The sequence below is a fragment of the Heterocephalus glaber genome, unplaced genomic scaffold, assembly GCF_053883595.1.
Source record: "Heterocephalus glaber isolate CG9 unplaced genomic scaffold, H.glaber_assembly_v1.0 deba00001465, whole genome shotgun sequence".
Taxonomy (NCBI): domain Eukaryota; kingdom Metazoa; phylum Chordata; class Mammalia; order Rodentia; family Bathyergidae; genus Heterocephalus; species Heterocephalus glaber.
The window spans coordinates 369679-394419 of record NW_028258312.1 but is presented as its reverse complement, the minus strand read 5'-3'; the positions used below and the strand labels follow the sequence as shown (position 1 = coordinate 394419).

Here is a 24741-nt window from a genome sequence, read left to right as displayed (position 1 = left end):
GGGCTGGGATATAGGTCAATTCGAAGACCCTGGGTTCAGCTCCCAGTAACACAGACACACACACACACACACACACACACACACACACACCCAAAAATGAAAACAAAGCTCTTCCCTTGGAAGACCTTCCTGACCTCCAGAGCTAGAGGAGTTCACTATGCCTTAGGCTATTCTTCTACCACTGTATTCTTTCCCTTTCCTAGCACTCATTACAGATGCACAATCCCCTGAGGGCCTTCACTCAACTATTCATTTATCTGACAATTCTTTCCAGAGGTCTTTCTTTTTTTTTTTTGGTACCTTGGATCGAACTCGGGTCCTTGCGCTTGCGCAGCAGGCGGCGAAACCACTGAGCTAAATCCCCAGCCTTCCAGAGGTCTTTCTTTGTTCTAGTTGTTCTGGGGGTTAGGGATACAGTGGTAGGCAAGATAAGAGATAGATTCTATTTTTGAAACTTATATCCTACTGAGTTAATCAATAAATAATATAGGGACCACTGTCTTATTCTTTGTTGCATTTACAGAACTAGACATTGTACCCAACGCATGGCAGATACACAGTTAGAAAAGGAAAAGTGAAGAGAGGATGAATGGCAGCCGGTCTCAGGGAAGAGCAGAAGTGACTAGTGTCACAGTGAACATGATTACTTTTGAATCATCTCTTGAGGATCTGTTCAATTTACGGAAGGCACTGAAATGGCTCGAGGCCCTTTCCTGATGGTCTCCAAGAAAGGAGGAGAAAGAAGGGGAAAATGTGGCTTATCTTCATTTCTTTTTGCCTTGTGTGTAGACACCTAAAAATGGGGATAAATGGATCTTCTCCACTCCTGTGCCTTCTTGTGCCAGAAGCTGGCTAGCTTGGTGCCAACCTCATTTCCTCTTCCTCGTGGGCACCCAGATAAACTGCATTTTTCTGCTTCTCTTGTAGTTAGGTATGACTACATGATGAGATTTTCAGTGAATTGGGGATGGAAGTGACAGAATCTCCTATATGGGTGATCCATCCTCTTTTCCCATCACAGTGACCTTGAAAGCTTTATATTAAAGATGGCAAGGGCTGGGGATTTAGCTCAGTGGTTCCCCTGCCTGACTCACAAGTACAAGGTCCCAAGTTCGATCCCTGGTACAAAAAAAAAACCTGGGGGACGGGCTGAGGATTTAGCTCAGTGGTCCTGCTGCAGTTGGAAGGACCTGAGTTCAATCCCCCCCGGTACCAAAAAAAAAAAAAAAAAAAAGATGGCAGAGACACAGGTGGAAAGACTTGAGTCCCTGAGTTACTATTTGAAGGGTTTTTTTTTTTTTAGAGCAGCCAACATTGTAACTATTTTCTTTCTTTTTTTCTTTTTTGGTACCAGGAATCGAACTTGGGTCCTTGCGCGCTTGCACAGCAGGCAGTGAAACCTCTGAGCTAAATCCCCAGCAACTATTTCCTTTCTTATGCTCTGCAAGCCAAAGACATCTCTCCAGCCCAGAGCCAGACGCAGCTCTTACCATGGTGCACCAATATCCCCACTGACATGGTGGTCATCCTGCAGACCAAAACCAGCCTACTATTTTCAGTCTCTCACAGCTTCTCCTCCTCCCATGTGGCCATCTCTGTGGATGGCAACACTTTCCACCCAGGTAGACAATCCTAAAACTCAGAGTCATTCTTGACTCACTCTCCTTTCTCTCGTCTTCCACATTAGCTCTTGAATTCTTGTGCTTCTTTTCTCCACTGCTGCAGCTACTCCTCCAGTCCATTCTCCAGTCTGAGTCACCTACCCAAAAGTAGATCTGCTCATGCCACCCCCACCCCATGCTCACTCTGGTAACACTCTGGGCTGGCTGCCCATTGCTCTGACAGTCCATCCAAACTCCTTGGTACAACTATGAGGGCCTTTCGGGATCCGGCCCAGCCTCCTTTTGCACCCTCTTTCACTGATTCCTGCCCAGCTGTCTACATCCAGTCACATCAGTCAAATCAAGCCCATTTCAGTTCCTCATTCACATCATCCTCTCTCTGACGCTGGCAGTCCCTCAGTGTAGACTACTCTCAACCTCTTCACTTGGGCCACAGCTGATTGTCAAGTCTCAGATTGAATTTCTTTTTTTTTTTTTTTGGTACCTAGGATCAAACTCATGTCCTTGCGCTTATAAGGACAGCGGAACCACTGAGCTAAATCCTCGGCCCTCAGATTGAATTTCACTTCCTGAGAAAAGTCACCTCTCTGACCTCTGGATCTGAAACCTACTGCCCATCACAACTCCTTGACACTTGATTGCTGTGACTTTTTGTCTGTCTTTCCTAGTAGAGTGCAGAGCCTGTGTCCTGTTCAACCTAGATTCTAGAACAGGCAGGAATCAGTGGCTGCTTGTTAAATGACTCCATGTGAACAGTGAACTAGTTCAATAATTACCAATTTATAGGTGTGATGTGAACTGGGTGTGGTGGCCTATGCCAGTAATACCAGCCCTCTGGGAGGCTGATGCAGGAAGATTACAAGTTTGAGCCCAGTTTGGATGATTCATGGCTTAACAAGACCCTGTTTCAAATTAAAAAAAAAAAAAGTATAAAGGGCTGGGGACATAGTTCAGTGTGAAGATCCTGGATTCAATCCCTAGTGCCTCATAAATAAACAAATAAATGAATGAGTGAGCAATGTAGCTCCCCTTAGCACTTCTAAAAATATCAGTGCTCTCAATGCCACGGGTTAATTCTCAGTTTCTCTGCAATCTGAGTCAGGACAATTCACCCCCATTTATTAATGAGGAAACATAATCCCAAGGAAGCAGGTGATTTGCCCCAGGGAGGCATCGAGGCAATACTCAACAGTGCTCTGGCTATGACCACACTACCTCTGCCTCCCCCATTGCCTCCCGTGCCCCCCGCTGTGCCACTTTTCTTGTTTCTGAGCACTAGGCGGAAATGTAATATCATGACACATTGGGGGATTTCTTTCTTCCCCTGCATTTTTCTGATGTGACTCCAGCTTGGGGGTTGGGGGAGTACAGGCCCTGGGAGGAAGAAGGAGGGTAGTTGCCACATTCCTCAGCAGCCTCCGTTTGCATAGCTCAAAGAAAGAAGAAAGAAGTTAGCGAGTTTTGGCAGACGCACTGGGCATTCAGCTCCTGTTCTGGCAGCTGCAGAGGTTGGGCTGAATAAATGCTCTGCCAAGGTCCAGGAGGCAAGCACTCTGTCCCAGCCCAGGCTGCCAAGATGAGGTAGAGGGGGTCAGGGCCTCTGCCTAAGATGAGGGTGCACAGAAAGAGGTCCCTTCTTTCTACTCAGACTGGCAGCTAGTTGGCTATGAGCCATTAAATGTTTGTGTGTGTATGAGATGGGGGTGAAGGGGATAGTGTCAGGGCCTTCATGCAAATCCTTCCCAGTTGGAAGGCAGTGCAGGCATCAGACAGCCTAAGGGGCTATCTCAGCCCCTCCTCCATCCTGGAGATCTTAGAGGGGCAGCCCATGGGCAGATGTCCCCACCCAGCTGCTGGGGCCACTGCCATCACATTCCAGGGCAGGCTGAGAGTCACAGAGCATGGCTTGACAAAGAGTGTGAGGCCTTGCTCACCATGGAAACCAGGCTTCCTAGGAAAAGGTCACATATTTGATGGGGCTGTCATCTGGGTACCTTAAATGCAGCACTGTTCCTGTTTTCCTGAAGACACTGCCCCCAGAGAAGGCCTGAGACAATGAGGGTGGCAGTTGACCTGTTTAGGCAGGGCCCTGCCACAATTTCCCCTATAGAAAAGCTCACATTATACTCACTTATATATGCTGACTCCTGCTTATACCCACTGGGGCAGGCTTGCAGGCCAAGCCTTAAGTCTACAAAGGACTCAGCTGAGCAATGAATCTAGAAACAAAGGTATGAACAAGACCCATGAGGGTAAAAATCAGCACAGGATTAGATAGCAGAGCTTGTAAACAATAGCTATAGTTATTATGTGTTCAGTACTTACTTCATCAGGCTCTATGATACTTTATATACACTAATCCCCCACAAAAACTCTACAAGAAAACTGAGGCTTGGAGAGGTTAAATAATTTGTCCAAGATTATTATACAACTAGCAAATGGCATGGTTAAGATTTGAACACAGGCCTGTCTCATCAAGAAACTGAATTCTTAACCTCTCATTTCACTCATTCATTTATTCATGCATTTGTTCAGTTATTTACTCAATTGTCTGTTCACACATGTGACAAACATTTAGTGAGAGCCTATGATGTGTTACAGACTGGACTGGATGTAGGAATGCAGAGCAGCAAAAAGATGTGCTCCATGACCTCCAAGAATGCATGGCAGGAGAAATGGATGAGCAGACAGACAATGACAGTGCACAGTAGGATCAAAGTGATGGGAGAGGAATACCAAAGCTTCTGTGGAAACAGCACCAATTTTCCTTGCACTATCCAAGAATTGATGATGTGAGAGTAAGAGCAAGAGTGACCACGAGCTGGGGATTTAGCTCAGTGGTTTTGCCACCTGCTGCGCAAGTGCAAGGACCTGAATTCGATCCCCGGTACCAAAAAAAAAAAAAAAAGAGCGACCAATCCAGCCAGGTGGTAGACTTTCTCTAGAAGGTGTCTAAGGACGTACCTGGAGAATGAGGCCTACCTCTGCAGGGTTGAGCTGAGGTCAGATTTCTCAGGCCAGCATTTGCTTCTAAATGGACCTGATCTGGCCCCCCTTACCAACCACAGTGTTCTCACAGCCCCCCAATCCATTGAGGAGCACAGGGAAAATAGAAGCCAGGCCTTCCTAGAAACCCTTGGATGTGTTCATGGTTTACATAGTTATCCTTGGCTCACTCACTAGTGGCATGAAGGAAGAGCCAGCTGGTAGCTTCTTCCTTCTGTTGTGCTCCCATTGAAGTCGATTGATCCACTGTCAAAAATGGGGAGATGGCAAATGAAACTAGTTTCTCATTATAAGGAAACCAACCCAGTGACTCCTAGGTTGGGCAAGGAAATAAGGTGGGGGAGGACGCTGAGGGAAAGGGTGACTTAATTCCTCCCATCTTTCTGGTTCCTACTCCCACATCATATGTCTTTGCAAAGCCTCCCACACAAACTCTGATCCACTAACTGCAGCCTGAAAGGAGCCCTTTTCCTGAGATGCCCTGCTGGTTAGTAATCGCCAAGATGATGGAGCAGGATGGGGGGGGGGGGATGTTCTCTGAAGAGCAAGAGGGCAGCTGGCTTCCTTCACAGCTGTGTGGGTGGCAGTGAGCTAAGAGTTCCCTGTTCTCCATCAATCAAAGGGACAATCATGAAAAAATGTGCAATGTTAAAAGTTCAAAAACAAAAACCAAACCACAACAACCTCCAAATTATATTAATTTGGTAGTGGCTGAATACTCTGGAAACCAATCATGGGAAGGGGCATTTCTAACTTCCTCTTCTGCTCTTGGATGAGGTTAGCCTGTTCCCTGGAGACCTGGCCTGAGCACCTTACCACAGCAAGGAAGAAATCACAGGGCTTTGTCCTCTCCGCTGCAGCCGGGATAGGAGTATGGTGCTTGAAGAGCCTAAGCAAGATCAGCAGTAAGAAAAACTGCATTAGCTAATAATAGCCTGGTTAGTGCAAGTTACTGCCCTGCTCTGAGCCTCAGGGGCCTTGGTTGTTCATTAATCTGGGGCCAATAATACTACCACCTCCCTTGGGCATACAAAGATTAAATATGATCCTATAAGAGAAATATACTTAGAGGTATGAAACTCCAAAGACCAAAAATAAGTGTCTTTTTTTTCCTCTGTTTTTTTTGGGGGGGGGGAGTGCCTCTTTTGGCTTCTTTATCTCTTACCTGCATCGCCCTCCCACTCATTGTCCTCTTTGTAGTGCCCTCCTTCACCCCACGTGGACTTAGCATGTCCACAAAAGAATCCTTTAATTTCTTGGCCCCCTGAATTCATTTCTCCCCCCACCATTCCTTCCTATATCGATTAAAAGAATCATTGTTTGAACAGTTGTTCAAGCTATCACCAAAGAAGTCATCTTTATTTGTCTCTTTCCCACACGCCCACATTCAATCCATCAGCATGTCTAAGAGCTGATTCCTCCAAAACAAGTCCTGAATCTGAACATTTCTCAGTGGCTCCTCTGTTACTACCCTAATTCTAGCCACCATCACCTCTTGCCTCGATGAGTACCCGTACTCTACCACTGAAACCCCTACTCTGCATCCTGTAGTCATATTTCTGAAACACAAATCAAATCATATCACTCCCCTGCTGAAAATACTCCATTGGCTTCCCAATTGTTTCTCATGGTCTATGAGACTCCATATGATCTTCCCTTCACCTCCCTCTCAAACTCCAATGACCACACTGCAGCTGCAGAGGCCACTTGCTGCCCCATACATACTAAATTTATTTTTGTCTCAGGGCCTCCACATGCCTGATCCCTGCCTATCTCAGGTCAGATGCTACCTCCTCAGAGAGACTTTTCTGGAACGGCCTATGTTCTATCCCCACTAACAGCATACACTGAGGTATGTGTGAGTGTTACTAATTTCTAAAATTACCCTATTTCTTCATTTACTAATGTAGTGTAGTTCATAGACAAGTGACTTGTTCTCCAGTGAGAAGAATAATATCTGACACATTTTAAGTGCCTACTCAACTTTTATGAATGAATAAATGAATGTCCTTTCTCCAAAATGACTTCTTTCTTCCCCCCATCCTCCCCACATCCTCACTGCATGAAAATGCTCTCTCCTTCAGAGCTGGATCTCATTTGGAAGGTGATAAGGAGGCCTCCACAAATGTTTGCTGAGTGAATGAAGTGAAAATGAATTACACCAGCAAAGAATGTCAGTCTTTTAACTCATAGCTATTCCCAGGAGTATTAGCATTCTCAAACAGGAAGCTTGAATTTCAGGCATTGTTGACAAAGGGAAGAATTTCAGTCCAGCCATTTGAAGTGATATATTTGGACAGAGTTGCTGTTCCATGGCTGCTTAAATCCACAAATACTTATTAAGACCCATTAGAGCTTCTTTTAAACTAAAGTTGACAATAAAATGGGAAAAAGTGATTGAAAAGCATTGGGTGCTTCTAAGGAAGAATTGTGAACTGGCAATCAGAGGCCTGGGTTTCAACTCTAACTGTGCACTAATTAGCTCCTTTTTTTTTTTTTTCCTGAGACAGGGTCTTGTACTTCAGGCTGGCCTCAAACTCGTAATGATTCTTCTGCCTCAGCCTTTCCTTGTGCTGGGATTACAGGTGTGCCCCACCACACACACACACACACACACACACACACACACGTGGCTACTAATTAGCTCTTTGGACAGGACACTTAAGGTAACCAACATTTACTGACTATGTAGCATATGCCTGAACCAGGAACTTTACTCACATGCAAAGTTTTTGCAGCTCTTTGAGGAAGATGTTTTTATTTTTCTTAATTAAAAAAAAATTTTTTGCAATGCCAGGGCTGGAGGGGTCTTGTACATAGTAGGCAAGTGCTCTATCACTGAGCCACATCCCTAGCCCCGAAGTAGATATTTTTATTATGTCTGTTGTATAGACAGGGAGACAAGATCTAAGAGGCTAGGTATCATGCATGAAGGTGTTTCCCAAATAAACAGTGGAGCCTAGACTTAGACCCAGGTTTGGTTCAGCATGCATTGCCTGTTCCTTGTGTTGTCCCCTTATAAGGCACTTTGGGGCACTTTTCATGAATTTGTAAACTAGGGAAAGGAGAAGAAACTCTTGAGCTGTAGGGAATTGCACTCTAAATTTTTTATCATATGATTTTTTTCACTGTTTTATTTTTGGATACGGGAAAAAGAGAAAACCAGTGTGGCCCAGAAAACTCATTTGAGTGTGTGCTTAGTGGTTAGAGAACAGGCTTGGGAGATAGGTTTTGCAGTTCACACCCTGCTGTTCACCTCCTTCTGCATAAGCATATCACCTAACATTTCTCAGCCTCAATTTTCTTACCTATTAACACAGTTATAGATACAGAAAGAGCACTTACTTCCCAGGTTGTGGTGAGCTGTAAATGAAATAGTGGCTGTAAAGTGTGCGGTCTAGAACTTATATGTATGATCACTTCGTGAATATTAAATATTTATTACTCTCAGTTGGGGATATAGCTCAGAGGTAGATTGATTGCCTTGCATGTTCAAGGCCCTGGCTTCCATCTTTAGCACTGCAAGCAAAAAAAAAAAAAAATTTATTAACCTAATCATGATTATTATGACCATTATGAAAGAAAGTATCTCAATGGAGACTGAGGCCGGGGATTTAGCTCAGTGGTTCCGGCGCCTGCCTCACAAGTGCAAGGTCCCAAGTTCGATCCCCAGTACCAAAAAAAAAAAAAAAAAAGAATTTATTTTAGGGCTGGGGATTTAGCTCAGTGGTTCTGGCGCCTGCCCCACAAATGCAAGGTCCCAAGTTCGATTCCCAGTACCAAAAAAAAAAAAAAAAATCAATGGAGACTGAAAGGAGCACCCATAGAGAAAAGATAGATGTTTTTCAGGGCATAGGGGGACACATTCTTCAACAGCCAATCTTGGGAAATGCCTATAGATTCAGAGGCTCCAAGAGCCACTATAACAACTAGGAAGAGACCCAAAGGACCTCTAAGGGGAACTCTCATCAGCAACAGGACCAGTAGGAGAGAGCAGCTGAAAGATAGGAAGCCTTAGTCTACAGGAAACAAAGCATAACCAGAAAAGCCCAGCCAAGTGTAAGGACTTGAGATGGAAGCTTGCAACAGCAAAGGGAACTCCACAGAGAGTTCAAAGAAACTCACTACTCCACAGTTATTTCTGACATCCTTACTTTCTGATTACTAAAATCAGATATTGATCCTTTATAGAATCATTTAAAATGCAATAGCAGAGTCTCTGTCCAAGTTTTTCAAAATCTTGGATAATACAGAAAAATGAACAAATCATACCTGGTGAATTTTCTCACAGTGAATACTTCTGTGTAACCAGCAGCCAGAGCATGGCAAAATTATCAGTATTCCAGAAGTCCTGGCTCTGCCTGCTTTCAGTCATCACCAATCCCAACAGGAATCCCCTTGCTGATTTCTTTCACCACAGATTAATTTTGCCTGCCTTTAAATTTGGTGGGAGGTAACCAGGGATCAAACTCAGGACCTTGCACTTGTGAGGCAGGCAAGGCACCACTGATCTAAATCCCCAGCATGCCTTTATATTTTATATAAATGGACTCACACAGGAGGGACTTCTTTTTGTCTGGCTTCTTTCGCTCAGCAATGTTTTGAGATTCATCCCTATTGGTATTTAGTACTTCATTGTCTTGATACACCTAAGTTTATTCCTTTCCTAATCAAGTACTGGGGGGCTGGGGATTTAGCTCAGTGGTTTTGCTGCCTGCTGCGCAAGCACAAGGACCCGAGTTAGATCCCCGGTACCAAAAAAAACAACAACAGCAAAAAACACATAATCAAGTACTGGGGGTACTTGGATAGTTTCCAGTTTTGAGTTATTGCAACCAATACCAAGGTCACTTCTACACATGTCTTTTGGTAACAAAGGTATTTCTCTTGTGTGTATGGCTAGGAGTAGAATTGCTGGGTTATAGGGTATTCATATGCTCAGTTTGGGTAGTTACTGACACCCAAAGTTCTAAGAGGATATTTAAAAGACACACAAAATGTCTATGTGGACCCCTGGAGAAACTTCAGAATGTTATACGTCTCTAAGAGAAGAGGATAAGGATGAGGAAGGGGAAGTCTAGAGGCACTTGTCCAATGGCCTGCCAATGGCTTTACTTCCAGTATACCCAGGACACCCAGGCCATACAATAAGCCCCAATTTCCACTTTCATCCTGTTATCTAGTCCACTCTCCCCAACAAAAGCCCCTCTATAATCCCAACAAATTGCATTTGCCTACTTGCCTACCTGGACAGGATTTTAATTGTTTTTTAAATTTTGTTTTTTGAGATAGGATCTTGAGTTCAGACTGCCCTTGAACTCACTATGTAGCTCAGGCTGGCCTCAAACTCTCAGCAATCCTCCTGCATCAACCTCCCAAGTGCAGGGATTATAGGTGTGCACCACCACACCTGGGCTGGATTTTAATTGTTTCTTATATTCATTTGACAAATGTTGAATGCCCAACTCAATTATATCATTTAAGAATCTGGGATTGTAGCTGGGTGTGGTGGCACTTGCATGTAATCTCAGCATTTGGGAGACTAAGGCAGGATTGCCATGAATCTGAGGCCAGTCTGGGATACATGGTTCAAAGGCAATCTGCAATATGAGCTATATTGCAAAACCCTGTCTCTAAAAGCCGCCCCCCCAAAAAAATTCTGGTAATAGAGTAATGAACACACCCTATCCTCATGTAGCTAACATTCTAGCAGGAACAGATGGACAAAAAATAAATAGGGATATGTTACTGATGATCAGAGCTATGGGGAAATATAATGCACTGTAAGCACTGTAAAGAGAGTAAGAATGGGGTGAGGGAGGACTGTGCTTTTGTATAATAGTGTGGTGAGGAAGGCCTGTTACGCAGGTAAGACCTGAATTATATTTTTGTGTGTGTGATGCTAGAGATCAAACCCAGGACCTCTTGTACACCAACTATGTAAGTCTATCACTGAGGTATTCATAATATGAATTATGTTTTAGATGGTCACTGGCTATTGTGTTGAAAAAAGGCTATAAGGAAGCAAGGTGCAACTAGGAAGACAGGAGGCCATCATAGGAGTCCAGGTGTGAGAGATGTTGTACTGGACTAGGTGATAGTAGTAGCAGGGAAAAGAAGTGTATTGCATGTGTTCTAAAGGTAAAACTGACAAGATTTCCTGATGTACTGACTAAAGGAGCATGAGAGAGGAACAATGCCTGTTCATATGTACACAGCATAGGACTAGATCCTGAGTCCAGGGCCTGTCCAATGAATGAGTGCATGTCTTTGCTGGTTACAGCCAGCTAAACTTCCTATGTTAAAGGTCTATTCTTTCTTTCTTTCTTTTTTTTGGTACCAAGGATTGAACTCGGGTCCTTGCGCTTGCACAGCAGGCAGGGAAACCACTGAGCTAAATCCCCAGCCCTTATTCTTTCTTATCTTAGAGATAGTATGGTGTTAAGTATTAAGACAAAATTACTGGAGTTACTGTGTATCCTCAGACACCTTATATAATCTATTTGAAACTCGGTTTTCTCTTCTGGAAAAATATAGTACCTTCACCACAAAGTTATTTCGAAAACTGAGATAGTATATGTAAACATACCTGATAACAGAGCCTAACACCAAGACAGGGCTTAGGAAAGACCCATATTAAACCAGCTCCCAGTTAAAACAAGCAGACTATGGAGAAAGGGTTATCTTTATTTGTATTGCAAAGTATAAATATGAACCAGGTTTGGAAATACAGGTTGTAACAGTTCAGAAATGGCACCAAAAACTTCCAGAAGGGACCATGACAGCATTCCTTTGTAGTTTTGGTGATGGGGTAGGGTTGCTCACAAGCTTTCCCCACCTCTAACAGTCTCTGTAGCAATTGGCAGGTAATCAATTATCAAGAATAGTTAATTACAATTTTCCCTGTTCTTCCTCAGCAGTTTTCTTTGCTAACACCTTCTCCAGACTGTCCTCTGCTGCACTGACCCCTCATGGAGTAGCACCAGAAGAATGGCAAGAGTGAGAGAAATGTCTTGACACAAGGGAGACTGGGTTCCCACTCTGTGGGTGGGGAGGGGAGGGGAGTTGTCAGAAAAGCGGCAGGCATGGATGCCCAACTTCTGAGATTTGGCAGGGAGAAGACACAGGGAAACACTGACATCTGTTACACTGTGACATCAGCACCTTTGGCTTTCAAAACACAAATAGTAGACAAAATTGCCTAGGCAAAACTGCAGTCCAACTCACAGAGTGGCTCTGACCAAGTTAAATCCTACATCCCAACCATCAGAACTCCCCCTGGGGCACTCTGATCCTGGGAGATCTTCAGAAATGTGAACAGACAATAAATTACTACAGATGGGTCACAGAGTCATCTCAGATTTGCCACAGGGGAGTGCGGCATTGAGCCAGATGGTGGGGATGTGAGGAGGGCCAGGATATTGTCAAAGTAACAGTCTAGGCACTTGAAATATTATTGTTAGATTGTTAAAAACTAAATAAATTAACATACATAGAATAAAATAAATATATAATTTAAGAGGCATTTTACAAACAAACAAACAACAACAAAAAATAGTTGTTATTTTTTCATCTGGGTATAAGTCCCAAAATTCAGAGTTCTTAGGCTTGCGGTATTTCACAGTTAGCTCATCAAAGCCAGCTCTGGAGGGTCCAAGCAACAGATCCCTTGGCGGCTACTTGAGTACATGGCCTGTCTCTCAATCTTTGTTGCTTCCTTCCAGTCCACAAATCTTTCCATCTTCTTTTTTGTCTTTCTTTTGTATTTATAGTCAAAGATCCAGGAGCATGTGTAATTTAAATGATATTTTAATCCAGAAGATAAGTGTTTAAATTTTTTTAAACAGATGGAGGAGTAGGTCCTAAAGATCCCCAACTTTCACTTTCTTCTGATCCAGATCCCATTGGACATATTCTGTTTGGCACTTGAAGGTTCTGGTATTTTGGCAAAGCAATTATGGGAGGCCCAAACAAGACAACAACTGGAGGTGAAGTCTTCGCGGCTAGTTGTGAAGTCCTTTCCTTCTGCAGAGTTGGCAAGCAACTTGTGCCTTCTCAGAGGTAGCCATCCCCTGCTGATTCCTAAAGCATGAGAAAAGCATTTAAAGCTAGGTCTAGTCTAAAGAGGTCTTAGGTGCCTCTGAGTCCAATCTTAAGAAGTGGAAAAGATCATCTAGGAAAAGAAGGGAGAACAAAGGGCTAACAATAGAAGAAGCTGTCCTCGAAGGAACTCTCTAACAACTTTCACCCTAACTGGACATGATTCTCCAGCAGGCTTTAAAAATAATTCTGCAATTGGATGCTGACTCTCAGCCCAGAAGTAAGAGCAGAATCCAGCATTCATTGAAAGAGACACAAGATCCACCCATGCCTTGCCCCTTGGTGTAGCAAGGGGTCAAAGGATGAACCATTACCTTGAGCAAAGGTCTTTCTCAGTGGGAATTAGTCATGCCCAACTTCACTTTCTCTTCATTTTCCACATCATAACCTCCTCTCCTATGGTACCTGAGGAAGAGAAGTTTTAAAGTACAGGTCCCACCACCTGCCTTGAAAGTGCAAGGTCCTGAGTTTGATCCCCGGTACCAAAACAAAAAAGTACAGGTCCCACAGCAGGTCACTCCAAAGAACTCTGCCATGGTGGCTCCTTCCATTACATGGAAAAGTCCAGAGGGAATGACAGCCAGACAGACCTCTCTGATCAAAGTCCAGCTGCCCCAAGAGATGCCTATCTCTAACTGCAGGCCACATTTGTTTGTTTCTTTTTGTTTTGGTACCAGGGATCAAACTTGGGACCTTGCATTTGCGCTTTCAAGGCAGGTGCCGGAACCACTGAGCTAAATCCCCAGCCCTTGTTTTGTTCTTTTGAGAAAAGGTCTTGATATGTAGTCCAGGCTGGCCTTGAACTCTTAATGATCCTCCTTTTTTTTGGTACCAGGGATTGAACTCGGGTCCCTTCGCTTGCAAGGCAGGTGGCAGAACCACTGAGCTAAATCCCCGGCCCCTCTTAGTGATCCTCCCGCCTCAGCCTCCCAAATGCTAGAATTACAGGTGTGTGCCTCCATACCCAGCACCATGCTACATTTTACAGAGAGCTTTCACATCATGATTTTGGTTGTCACAACATCCTTTTGAGGTAGGGGGACAGAGTGTACAATCACTGACAGATTACAATTCTTAGAAAGACAGGCAATTTGTTCCAGGTTTCACAATGGATTGAGTAGCACTGCTTAAAAACAGACATGAAGTGCTTAATAGTTCTTCCCAACCCAGAACATATCTGAATTGGAGGTCTAGCCTGAGGTCCAGATGCTTCAGAATTAAAATGATATACCAATAGCACTATCATGCCTTCATTGCCAAACCATACACTAATGCCATCAAAGAACAGAGCCAGGAGAGAGAAATGTATGAAGAGGTGGCTCCACAGAAGTGAGGGGCAGAATCTGCTAAGGCAGTGGTAGTGTGTTATTTGTTTTTCTTTTAAAACAAAAGATGTTGGAGCTGGGATTTAGCTCAGTGGTTCCGCCACCTGCCTCAAAAGCCCAATGACCTGAGTTCGATTCCCAGTACCAAAAAAAAAAAATTAAAAAGGTATTAACGTATGAGTTATTTTTTCTAAACTAAAACCTCAGTATTCAGGTTTGATTGCAACGTCAGCACTTGGGTTTTGGGTTGCAGTTTGGGCACTCATCTCTGAAAGGTTCACCATCACTGTGTTAGGGCCTGGCAAGTGTCACCCTGGGCTCTAGATATTGGGCTTATATCATGCCAGAGAAACTAAGTTTGTGGAGAAGCTCCAGATGTGGGGCCATAAGAATGGGGTTCATGGGCTAGGGATTTAGCTCAGTGGTTCTGCCGCCTGTCTCGCAAGTGGAAGGTCCTGAGTTCAATCCCCGGTACAAAAAAAAAAGAATGTGGTTTATGTGATCTCTTTGGAACTCAATTTCCAAGAGTTAGGAAGACCCAGGAAAAGAGGAAGGGGAGTGATTTGCAGAAACAGCCAGCAGAGGCCCCCAACACTCACCTAAACATAAGAAGTCCCACAGTGACGAGCAGACAGACAGACGACAGCACCACAGCCACTACAGCCAGGATAGTAGTGTGGTCATATGTATATAAGCGATTCTCTACTGGAAGGCTCAGCCCATGGCATCTCTCTCCATGGTAACCTGGGTGGCAGCTAGTTCAAGACAGAATAAAGAAACAGGGTTAGTCCTTTTCTCTTTCTCCCTCCCACCTACCCTGCAATGGCCCACCTACACAAACCAAACCCTATTTATCACCTCCTTTGAATGCTCCATACCTTCTTTCTTCACTCAGCACCCTCCCTTTCACCATTCCTTCTAGCTCTCTGGCCCCTGTTCCAGGCAGGGGGAAAAAGCAAAGGAAGACTCAAAGGTCTCAGTATGGACACAGACCATGTGTGGCTGATTTATTACAGGTGTATTAAAGCTTTCTGTTTGACCCACTTAAGAGGACTTGGCCACAAGGGCTGGTGGATTGAGTTGAGGGGATTTGGTACCACTCCCTCTAGTGAGGCCCCTAAACATTCTGACCCAGAAATAAACCCAGCCTTGCCCATCAATTCCTCCAGCGTCCAGTCCCTCCCTAACACTGCCCAGCCTATTAATAGGCCCTGTTCCTTTGCCAGGAGTCCTTTTTCTCAAATTTCTTTCACTTAACTCTCAGCTCCCCCTTGATGCAAGGCCCAAACTGGTAGCTTAAGTATATAGCCTCTGGCCTCTGGAAGCTGGGCTATCAGGCCTCCTTTATCATAGGACAAAGCAAACAAATCAACATAATATCTTTCTGCCCAGCTGCCTTGCCAGAGCATAAAAGAATGTCAGAAACAATCTCTTGGCTCTTGTCACTCAAGAAACAAAGCATGTGGCAACTGCCTGTTCTAACGCAAAGCATTTCCTCGAAGCTCTTAGACTCCAAGCATGGCTGAAGGAGCATATTCATATCCCTTCCTTTTTCTGAACATCCCAGAGATCCTTTGATGTAGGTGGGAGCCCCACTCTATAGAAAGGTTCAGTGGCCTCCCAAGGTCACAAAACAGGATAGAAGCATGGACATGGATTGTCTGATCCTGAGCTCAGCGTGCTGCCACTTATATCCACACTGCCAGCCTCAGTGGGTGGACACCATCAGCCTGGGGATATAGGCCACTAGCTGCTCGAGGAAGAAGTACTGAGAATCTGGTGGCCTCTTTTCTGGGAAAGAAGTTTTACGCCTGCTGCCTCAAAGCAAGGAATTCCTTCTTCCTGCTGGTAGGGCACCAGGGATGCTACAAGGAGTAGACCTGTCCACATCTGGCAGTGGCAGAGGGGTCTCTGCCTCCTTGCTCCTGCATTTTTGCCCTTATCTCTCCCTGCCCCAACTCCTCCTGGGTGCTCTAAGGGATTGGTTCACTGCAGAATAAATGTAGGTCAGGCCCACTGTCACATGGGATAGTATACAGTTCCTTGTGCAGCCTCTCCATGCATCTGTCCCATCAGTATAGGTGGTAAAAAGACGACCCTCAAACTGCTAAGACATGGATGAAGCGCCTAGGAGTGTCCCTGGGAAATCACTTGTGTGCAGGGATTAGGGGTCAGAGAAGTTAAGTGATTTGCCAAGCTTCACAACTAAGAAGTAGCAGGGGAAAGATCAGAAATAACCTAGCAAATTCCAAATTCATGGCTCTTTCTGTTCTGAACAGTGCAGGTAACACAAAGGAAACACATAACATCTGATAGGTTCCTGAAGCTATCTGATCTTGCTCTCTGACTGTCTTATTGTTTTATTATTATTATACATTCTTAGCTTTAATAATAAATAGCAAACATTAAAGGCTTATTATAAGTCAAGTACTCCGAGCTAACTGCTTTATAAGAACTACTTTATTTAATCTTATTTATTTATTTATTTTGGTACTGGAGATTGAACTCAGGACCTTGTGCTTGTGAGGTGGGCAACGGCACCACTGAGCTAACTAAATCCCCAGCCCTGATCTCATTTATTTTTTGTTTTGGAGCTGGTGTTGAACACAGGGGCTCATGATTTCATAAATCTGAAAACCATCTCTCTGAAGCAGAAGTTACTATCCTCATTTTATTTTATTTACTTTTTGCTTTTTGAGACAAGGTCTTACTATGTAGCCTTAGGCTGGCCTCAAACTCACAATGATCCTCTTGCCTCGGCCTCCCAAATGCTGGGATTACAGGCATGCGGCACCACGCCCAGCCAGCTATCCCCAATTTAAAGATGAAGTAGCTGAGGTTTAACTTCTGTTAAATAACTTGCCCAAAGTTGTAAAACTAGTGAGTGCTAGAGGCTGGGATTCAACCCAGCAGTCTAGATGATTTCAGAGACTATACTCTTCCAGGAGAGAGGAGCTAAAGTTGAGTCTATTATGCATTTTGAGCCCATCATTCAAACCTCACAGGTAGTTACTCAGATGATAGAAATAAAGCTTGGCCTCAGAGTCCTGAAATTCAGTTACATAATCCCTCCACCTCCACCCTGAGTCAAAAGGATAATAATGTAAACATCCTAATATTACCTACCTCCCCCTCCCTTTGCAGCTAACTCCTGGCTTCTCCAGGGAAGGAGGGGTTGGGTACATTCCAAGCATCCCAGGGTGGGGATAAGATCGTGTGTCTTGCCCAGAGCCAGCACCCATCAACCTAGGACATGCTCCTCCTCTCTATGTCTGTGACCCATTTCAGAATTTGTATTACAACAGAAGCAAGAATGCTCTAGGGCCCAGAAACGTCTTCCACTCAAGATTTCTCTATCTCTACTGAGGAGGTGGAGGGGGTACCATGTGATGGATGAGACTTAGAATATATGACTTCCAGATTGGTTCTGCTACTATTTCTAGCCAGGTGATTTTTGGGCAAGTCACATCACCTTTCTATGCTTTGGTTTCCTTTCGTAAAACACAGAAATAATAAATGCCCAACTCACAAAAATATCATGAAAGGATCAAAGAAGCTATTCATGGATGAAAGCATCTTGTATAGGCCAGGTTCCACATATGTATAGATTATTATACAATCTGACTGCAGAGGGTACTGCTCAAATCCCAAAGAATGAGTTATCCAAGTCAGGTGGAGCCAAAATATGGGGCCTTACTACTCCTTCTTGGCATCTGGGCAGTGTGGCCAAATGGAACCCCAAGCCTGTCTCTCTCCCAGCACTGAGTTCTCCCCAGTCCAATGGCCCTCAGATTTCCTCCAGCCACAGGAAACTTTGCAGTCAACTACGAGGTCAGCAGCCAGTTAGGAGCCCCAGGAAACTACTCTTTGTGGGGAACTTTTGGCTGGTGACACAGAAGGGTTTTCCTGTTCATGGTGGCTGCAGAGAGCTGGTTTAGGAAGCTGACTAGTAGCCGCAAGCTCACCACGATAGCCTGGACACACCCTGCTTGGGGGTTCCTGAGTCTGGAGCAAGAAGGAGCCACAAAGTGTCCCAGATGTAGGTATACAAATCTCACATTGCCCTAAACCAGGAGCTCTGTGTCTTCTTGCTGCTTTCTGCCCTAGGGCTGGAGATAGGAGGCAGTTGGATCAAAGAATCCTGGTCGAGCCCATGAAAATCTGCCCAGGAAGCTGACATAAAGTCTTCGAGTCACATTGGTATGCTCTTAGGCTAGTAAAACTCTACACGTCCTCTAGGACAACAGCTGCCCTCTATAAAATCCTGCTGGAACTCTATAAGTAAACATTGAAGCTCTGGGATAAAGGAGAGATGGCATCTTTATGATCACTATCACTATCCCTAGGACCACTGGAAAGGTGGCCCTGGGAACACTTATCAGGTTCTCTGAGCTTCGGTGGTCAGCTGAGCCCCCCTCATCAGGAAAGCAGCCTTACGAGGCTCCTCAGCCAAGAAGCAGGAGCCCCACATCCAATCTGGCCCAGACAGGTTCCTGGCCTCAGTCTATCTTGACTACCCTCAGAGTCGCTCTCTCCACCCTGTGCTAGTGATGCCATTTTACAAATTTAAGACAAACATTTCCTGCCCTGTCCCAAGACATTAGGAGGGATGATATGGGGAATTTCTATGCCTTTTTTTGTTTGTTTTTGAGACAGAGTCTCATTATGTTGCCCAAACTAGTCTCAAACTCTCAGGATCAAGTGACCCTCCAACCTAGGCCTGATCTGATGGGTGCTGGCTCTGGGCAAGACACATGATCTCATCCCCACCCTCGGATGTCTGCAATGTACCTAACCTCCTCCTTCCCTGGGGAAGCCAGGAGCACATGCCACCACCCATAGCTTCAATGCCACTCTTAAATAACTTCCAATACCAAGCTCCTGACAAAGATGTTATCAGAAAAGACAGATTGACTATGGATATGGTAGGCAAATGGGGCTGTCTATCAACTGCCAAATACGAGGTAACTCTGCTATGTGTGATCAGACAGGGCAAGAAAGCTTTTAAAAGCCATATGAAGCCAGGTATGGTCGAACACACTTGTAATCTCAACTTCTCAGGAGGCTGAGGCCGGAGAACCAAAAGTTCAAAAATCACAACTTGGTGGGACCCTGTCTTAAAATAAAATATTGAGAAGAGATGCTAGGCAGTCAGCCCTCTGGACAGGAGAGTAAGTAGTTTGCACATGGCAGTGTCCTAGACTTTCCAGAGTCTTCAGGTCACAAGGTCTTCAGACCCTGCCTGTCCAGAGAAGAGTGGATGTTTGCAGCCTGATGTGGGATGTTGGCCTCAGGCACAGTGGTGACATTATGCCTGCCAGACAGCATGGCAGTGCTGTCATCCCTGAGGGATTGCCAAGGCAGCCACTTTCTGGGTTTGGCCTAGGAGAGGCTAAGGAACTCATAGCCCCTCCACCCATACCTCCACCCAGGGAAGGAGTGATGCTGCCTGAGTAGGGGTGATGCCTGTTTTGGTTTAGCCCATGAAAATCTGCCTAGGAAGCTGACATAAAGTCTTCCATTTCCTCCTAATCCTGCACAAAGGACGGGTTCTCCCACTTGCATGGCCAAAGGCCAATACCCTCCATGTCCCCTACTTCTTGGTCCTTATCAGGTGAGACAGAAGGGAGGAAGGCTTTCATTTTGCCCCACGATGATTCCTCTCTATACAGTCCTGGCCTGCCTTAAAATCAACCCACATCTGCTCATTCCTGTGGCACCTAAGAATATACATAGCTGTACAACATGCGATCAAATGCACCTTACATCTTTCTGCAGGAGCTCCACTCCACCCAGGAACCTGCTCTGCTGTTTCCTATCAGCTTTTCCCATCCACAGTAGGACATGAGGCAGGAATGAAGAGCCTACTTCGAGGAGTCAGCTCTCCCAGCCACATTTCTGGGTAAGCAGGAAATGTCCCCAAGGATTAAAGAGCGTCACAAACCCACACCACAGGAAATTGCATCCTCTTTGGTGGTGGTGGGGCCTTCCGTTGACTAAAAATACTTCCCTTCCTCCCAACTTCCACCCAGAGGTTGAAGAACAGTCATATGGCTGACAGATCGTACTGATGAGATTCCACCCTGTGAAGGGGCACTTACTTGCACGATGGAGTCCGGAGCTCCTTCAGATATTTGCATTCTCCATGAATGCAGAAGTCCTTGTATTTCCGAAGACATGGGTCTCTCTTCTTCCCTAACCCCTTGCCTTTCTTCTTTCTTTTCCCATGTTCCTCTTTGCTTGGTGTGGCCAGAGCTTGTGGCTTAGAAGAGAAATCAACTGCAAGAGAAAGACACCCTGTTAAACTTTTGACCCCTTGGGGGAAGATCAATCTAGCATGGTATTTGGGAGTACTATGGACCCTTGGACTCTACTTGAATTAGGTCAGAATCCTGGGAAGGCACCTTGGCTCAGTGCCTCCAAGGGCTAAAGGAAAACTGGGCAGAACTGTCAGAGGGAACTTTGAAGCTAAGGTCGGCCTCATTCCAAAGAATGCTACTTCCTCCAGTAATTGGAACTTGTCAGGTAAGGCTACCAACCTCACCTTTGCCCCACCTCCCACTCCCACCTCTGATTCTCCACACCTACTTCATTCTATTTTGGCCTTCAATCAGCCTCATTTCCCAATGCTGCACCAGTGACCCACTTGCAGAAAGAGAGTATCACAGATAAAAATTAGTTTGTAGAAGGCACTTGGTTGTTTTAGGGGTGGGAGGCTCCTAAAATAAGAGTGTCTATGTCTTCAGGTGTTCTCCTCTGGGGTTCCCATTTGTATCAGGGAACCACAAGTTCAACTCTAAAATAGGAAGCTGGCTATCCCCGATAAAGGGCTTTGCTTTTTCAACTTCAAGCAAAATATTCACCTTGCTTTATGCACTTCACAGTTTACCCATTTTCTCAAAGACTCATTTACATTTATTCCCAAATGTACTGGCTATAGCTCTCTGGGATGAAGAGTACAATGTATACAAGGGATAGAGAGGAAAAGGAATTATCCAGAAGGAACTGGACTTATGATGACTCTCTTCTTCTTTCCAAGCTTTAGAGGCTCAGGAAAAACCACCTTATCCAGACATGCAGCTGGGACTGATGATAGACTATGCCCTTTAGTCCTGGAATCTGATGCCAGCCTCTTTCCCACTCCAGCCCAGTAAGGTGCCCACTGTCCATAGTTACAGCCTGTGTCTGACAGAGGCTGAACATAATACATTAGACTGGAAACCTAGAACCATGAAGCTGGAAGTGACTTCAACAAATATCACGGCCTTACATTTTCAAAATGAAAACCTTGAGATCTGAAAAGCCAGTGACTTGCCCAAGATCATGTAGGACTGAAATTAGAACTGTGGTCCTTTGTCCAGTCCCAGTCCCTTTCAGAGCTCAGAAGCTGAGGCAGGTGGTCAGAGGAACCCAGTGAACAGGGCTGCGGGCAAAACAAGGCAGGAGGGCCAAGCCAATCAGAAAGGGGAGGGAGAAATTGGCAGGGTGACAGCCAGGTTCCTTTGAGAGGGAGCAGTGAGTCAGGTCTGCAGAGGTATGAGGAGCAGCCATGTGGGTGGGGAATGAGTCACAGCCCAGCCCAGCCCTGGCTAGGAAAATCTAGGCTCTTCAGGCCATTGGTGACCCCAAAGACCACTGTGAGAAGATGAAGTATGAGAGCTCAGGCTCAGCTTTGGAACAGACTCAATCTATACAAAGCTGAGAAGGCATCCTAAGGAAGCTCCCTATTAGGAGGGAAAAGGGAAGCAGAGCAGGAGGCGGGGCTAGAACAGGTGGGTATCTTTCCAACCAAATATAGTCATTCCGGGGCCACAGGGCTTAGTCCCTGCTCCACCCATGAGAATCACTGCAGGTGGCCAGGGGCAGGGACTTCAGCAGGCCCTGGGAGACTGCCCTATGCCTCTGCTTAGCCACAGGGACGGACATGGCCCTTCCCCCTTGAGTCTGGAGGAACGGATATGGCCTTTCCCCCTTGAGTCTTCTCAGGGATTCAAGAAAGTCTCCAGGCTTTGAGTAGCACTCATAGATATTTCAATAGAGCCCTCTAGGGTCCCAGGGCTCACCATTCATAGGCTCCTCCAGAGGTGCTGGTCTCCAGTAGGGAGTAAGACTTCCTCATTCTGTTTCTCCAACTTGGAGACAGGTGGATGGAGGACACTAACACTGCACACATGCTTTGTCTGGGCATCTCCACATCTGTTATCTATATTTTTACTTAATAGTCATTGGATATGAGAAGTAGGAATTTTCACATAGGAATTCTAGGGAAAGCATCTCAACCATGCCTTACTGCACTACCCAGCTTACCTCAGAGGACAATCTCCCTGTTTCAGTCTGTTCTGAAGTATCCACAAGGATAAGAACCAGGCAGGTGAGTCCCAAGAACATGTAAGATAGCAAGACCTATATTCCAAGATCTCCTGGCCCCCTATCAGCCCATCAGCTTTTCATGAATATCCCCCAGCCCACAGCGGGGCCCAAGAGCATGAATCTCAGATCTGCTTATTCTTCAATTGCCTATCCTGGGGTACGTTTGGGGATATCCTCACACTCACCTTTGTAAAGGTCCAGATCAGACCGTTCCAGGTCCAGGACTTCCCGGGCACGGGCACGGGCACGGGCACGGTCACCTCCCGTGGGTAGCAACTGCTCCGTAGATCCAGTGGGAGGGTCGGGGTTGCTGGTTGCAGCCGCCAGCCCTCTCCGAAACCTCTCCAGGCTCTCGCCAGTCACCAACGCCGAGAGCACTGTGTGCAAGGTGACAGGCCACATCAGACCCCCAGCCACTATGCATTGATGTTGACGCCCGCCCGCCAGGAAGCAAGGGCCCCACCAAGTGGCCCGCGCCGAGGGCGCTGCAGCGACCTTCCCCGTGCCCCCCGCGCAGCGACCCCATCCCCCGCCCTCGACCACCGAGGGCGTCGGCAGTCTTCTTACCTGCAGCCAGAAAGAGCTTCAGCAGCACCGACAGCAGCAGCTTCATGGTCCTGGACCCGCAGGAGACGGCGAGGCAGCGATCACTTTGGAGGCGGTGGCCACTGGGCGCGGGTACGGGAGCCAGGCGGCGGAGCGCACAGGAGATTCTGCCGGGCACCGTCTGCTGCCTGCTTCTGGATGCAAGCCTGGCTGGGACCTGCTTGTAGCTTGCGGCTGCCGGGCGTCTGTCTGCTCGCTGTAGGTTCGCGCGTCCGCCCAAGCCCCTGCACCTCGGTCAGGCCAACCAGCTGCTTGAGGCGCGCGGCTCCGGGATCGACGACTGAGCGCTCGCTGCGCGAGCCCTGGAATAAGGCTCAGGCAGGCGCCGGAGCTCCGCCCCGCCCCACGCCGCCCCTCCCTCCTCCCCCTCCCTCCTCCCCCTCCCTCGCCAGGAAGCTCGCCCGGCTCGCGGCGCCGGCCTCGTAGCCCTCGACCTGGCGGGCGGGCGGCGAAGGGGGCGGGAGTACCCGGCGCTCACATTTTTTGGGACCAGGCCAGGGCGGCTGCGTTCTGACTGTGGGTAGGGCTGCTGACCGGCAGGTGGCTGGGGCCAGTTCCTACCTTTCCTCAAGCGTCTGACGCCTTGTGACTGCTGAGCTGAGCGCTCTGTTCCGGGCCTGTTTCTTCGGGCCGTATCTGCTCCTTACCAGGGCTCTCTATTCATATCACCTGAATTTGATAAGCCCATGTTTTTGCCTATCAACACAGTAAATAGTAAATAATTCGTTGATCTTTTAAAAATTATGCACAGGAGTGCCAGCAGGTCTGCTATCCTATAACTAGAGATGACCACAGAGTTGAAGCTGCAGGCACTTGGTGTCAGTCCAGCAAAAGCAAAGGAAGTCAGTATTCTCTCAGACGCTAGAGTGGCTTCCCTCCGTAGCATTTTTGAACTACAGATTATAATTCTCAGGCTTGTGGGATGGGAGACAGATTACAAATAAACCTCATACTTTTTCTGCCCTCTCCCATGGGACCCAGCTGGTCAATCCAGACTGTTCAACAGGTTGATGAATTTTTCTTCCAAGCTGTGTTTTTTTTTGGGGGGGGGGTACTAGGAATCAAACTCAGGACCTTGAGGTTGCCAGACAGGTGCAGCACCACTGAGCTACATTCCCGGCCCCCAACCTATGTGTTTTTACAGGGGGCTTCTGGAGTCAATGTCCTGACCCACAGAAATGACTTTCAGGCATGTCAGCTCCCAGGGACGGGCTGGAGAGGGAGTAGTTTGACACAGGGCTGGGTTGGCATTCAGAGCCCTCTATTTGTGCCAGCTAGAGTACTTGCCTGATTCAGCCCTGAATAGGGATAAAAACGGGCCTGCTATTTATATACATTCTATCCCACTCTCTCTCCTCTTTTCTGGGGTCAGTCTAGCTCTGCCCTCTTAACATGCCCCAGAAACCCTTCTTGGGCTCAGACGTCCATATTGCACCAGAATCACCACAAACTTGGGTTTAAATCTTGCCGTTGGTACTTACTGTCTGACCCTGGGATGGGATACTCAATCTTACTGAACCTCAGTTCCCATGTTTCTCAAATGGGAATAACAGCGATGATAATGCCTCCATTGTAGAGAGCTTTTTGAGGACTGAATGAGAGAGCACAAATAAGCCAGTTAGTATAGTGCTGGATATATTATAAAGTCTCAATAAATGTGATCTATCATTGTTTTTTATTGTTATCACTAAGCATTCAGCTTTGACCACTGT

General features: G+C 46.2%; 1 protein-coding gene across 2 annotated transcripts; it reads right to left on the bottom strand.

Annotated features, from left to right (window-relative positions):
- Positions 1 to 12396: 12396 nt before the first annotated feature.
- Hbegf (heparin binding EGF like growth factor) lies at positions 12397 to 23359 on the bottom strand. 2 transcript variants are annotated; one of them, XM_004841860.3, is made up of 6 exons: positions 22991 to 23359; positions 22609 to 22800; positions 20155 to 20332; positions 14653 to 14808; positions 13043 to 13133; positions 12397 to 12710 (listed from the first exon to the last, which is right to left on the bottom strand). In XM_004841860.3, exons 1-5 carry the CDS (start codon positions 23034 to 23036, stop codon positions 13061 to 13063), a joined length of 645 nt encoding a protein of 214 aa, XP_004841917.1. In that variant the 5' UTR covers positions 23037 to 23359; the 3' UTR covers positions 12397 to 12710; positions 13043 to 13060. The 2 variants fall into 2 exon arrangements, with proteins under 2 accessions (XP_004841917.1, XP_087036913.1); XM_087180787.1 differs by lacking the exon at positions 13043 to 13133 and having other exon boundaries at positions 12448 to 12710; positions 22991 to 23264.
- Between the last annotated feature and the right edge of the window lie 1382 nt (positions 23360 to 24741).

Excerpts from the sequence above, each read along its gene's own strand:
- Hbegf (XM_087180787.1), bottom strand. The coding sequence starts at position 23,036 with ATGAAGCTGCTGCTGTCGGTGCTGCTGAAGCTCTTTCTGGCTGCAG. Across the intron at positions 20,333-22,608 it reads TGATCTGGACCTTTACAAAG|TTGATTTCTCTTCTAAGCCA; the intron begins GTGAGTGTGAGG and ends TTTCTCTTGCAG. Across the intron at positions 14,809-20,154 it reads CTCCGGACTCCATCGTGCAA|CTGCCACCCAGGTTACCATG; the intron begins GTAAGTGCCCCT and ends GTCTTGAACTAG.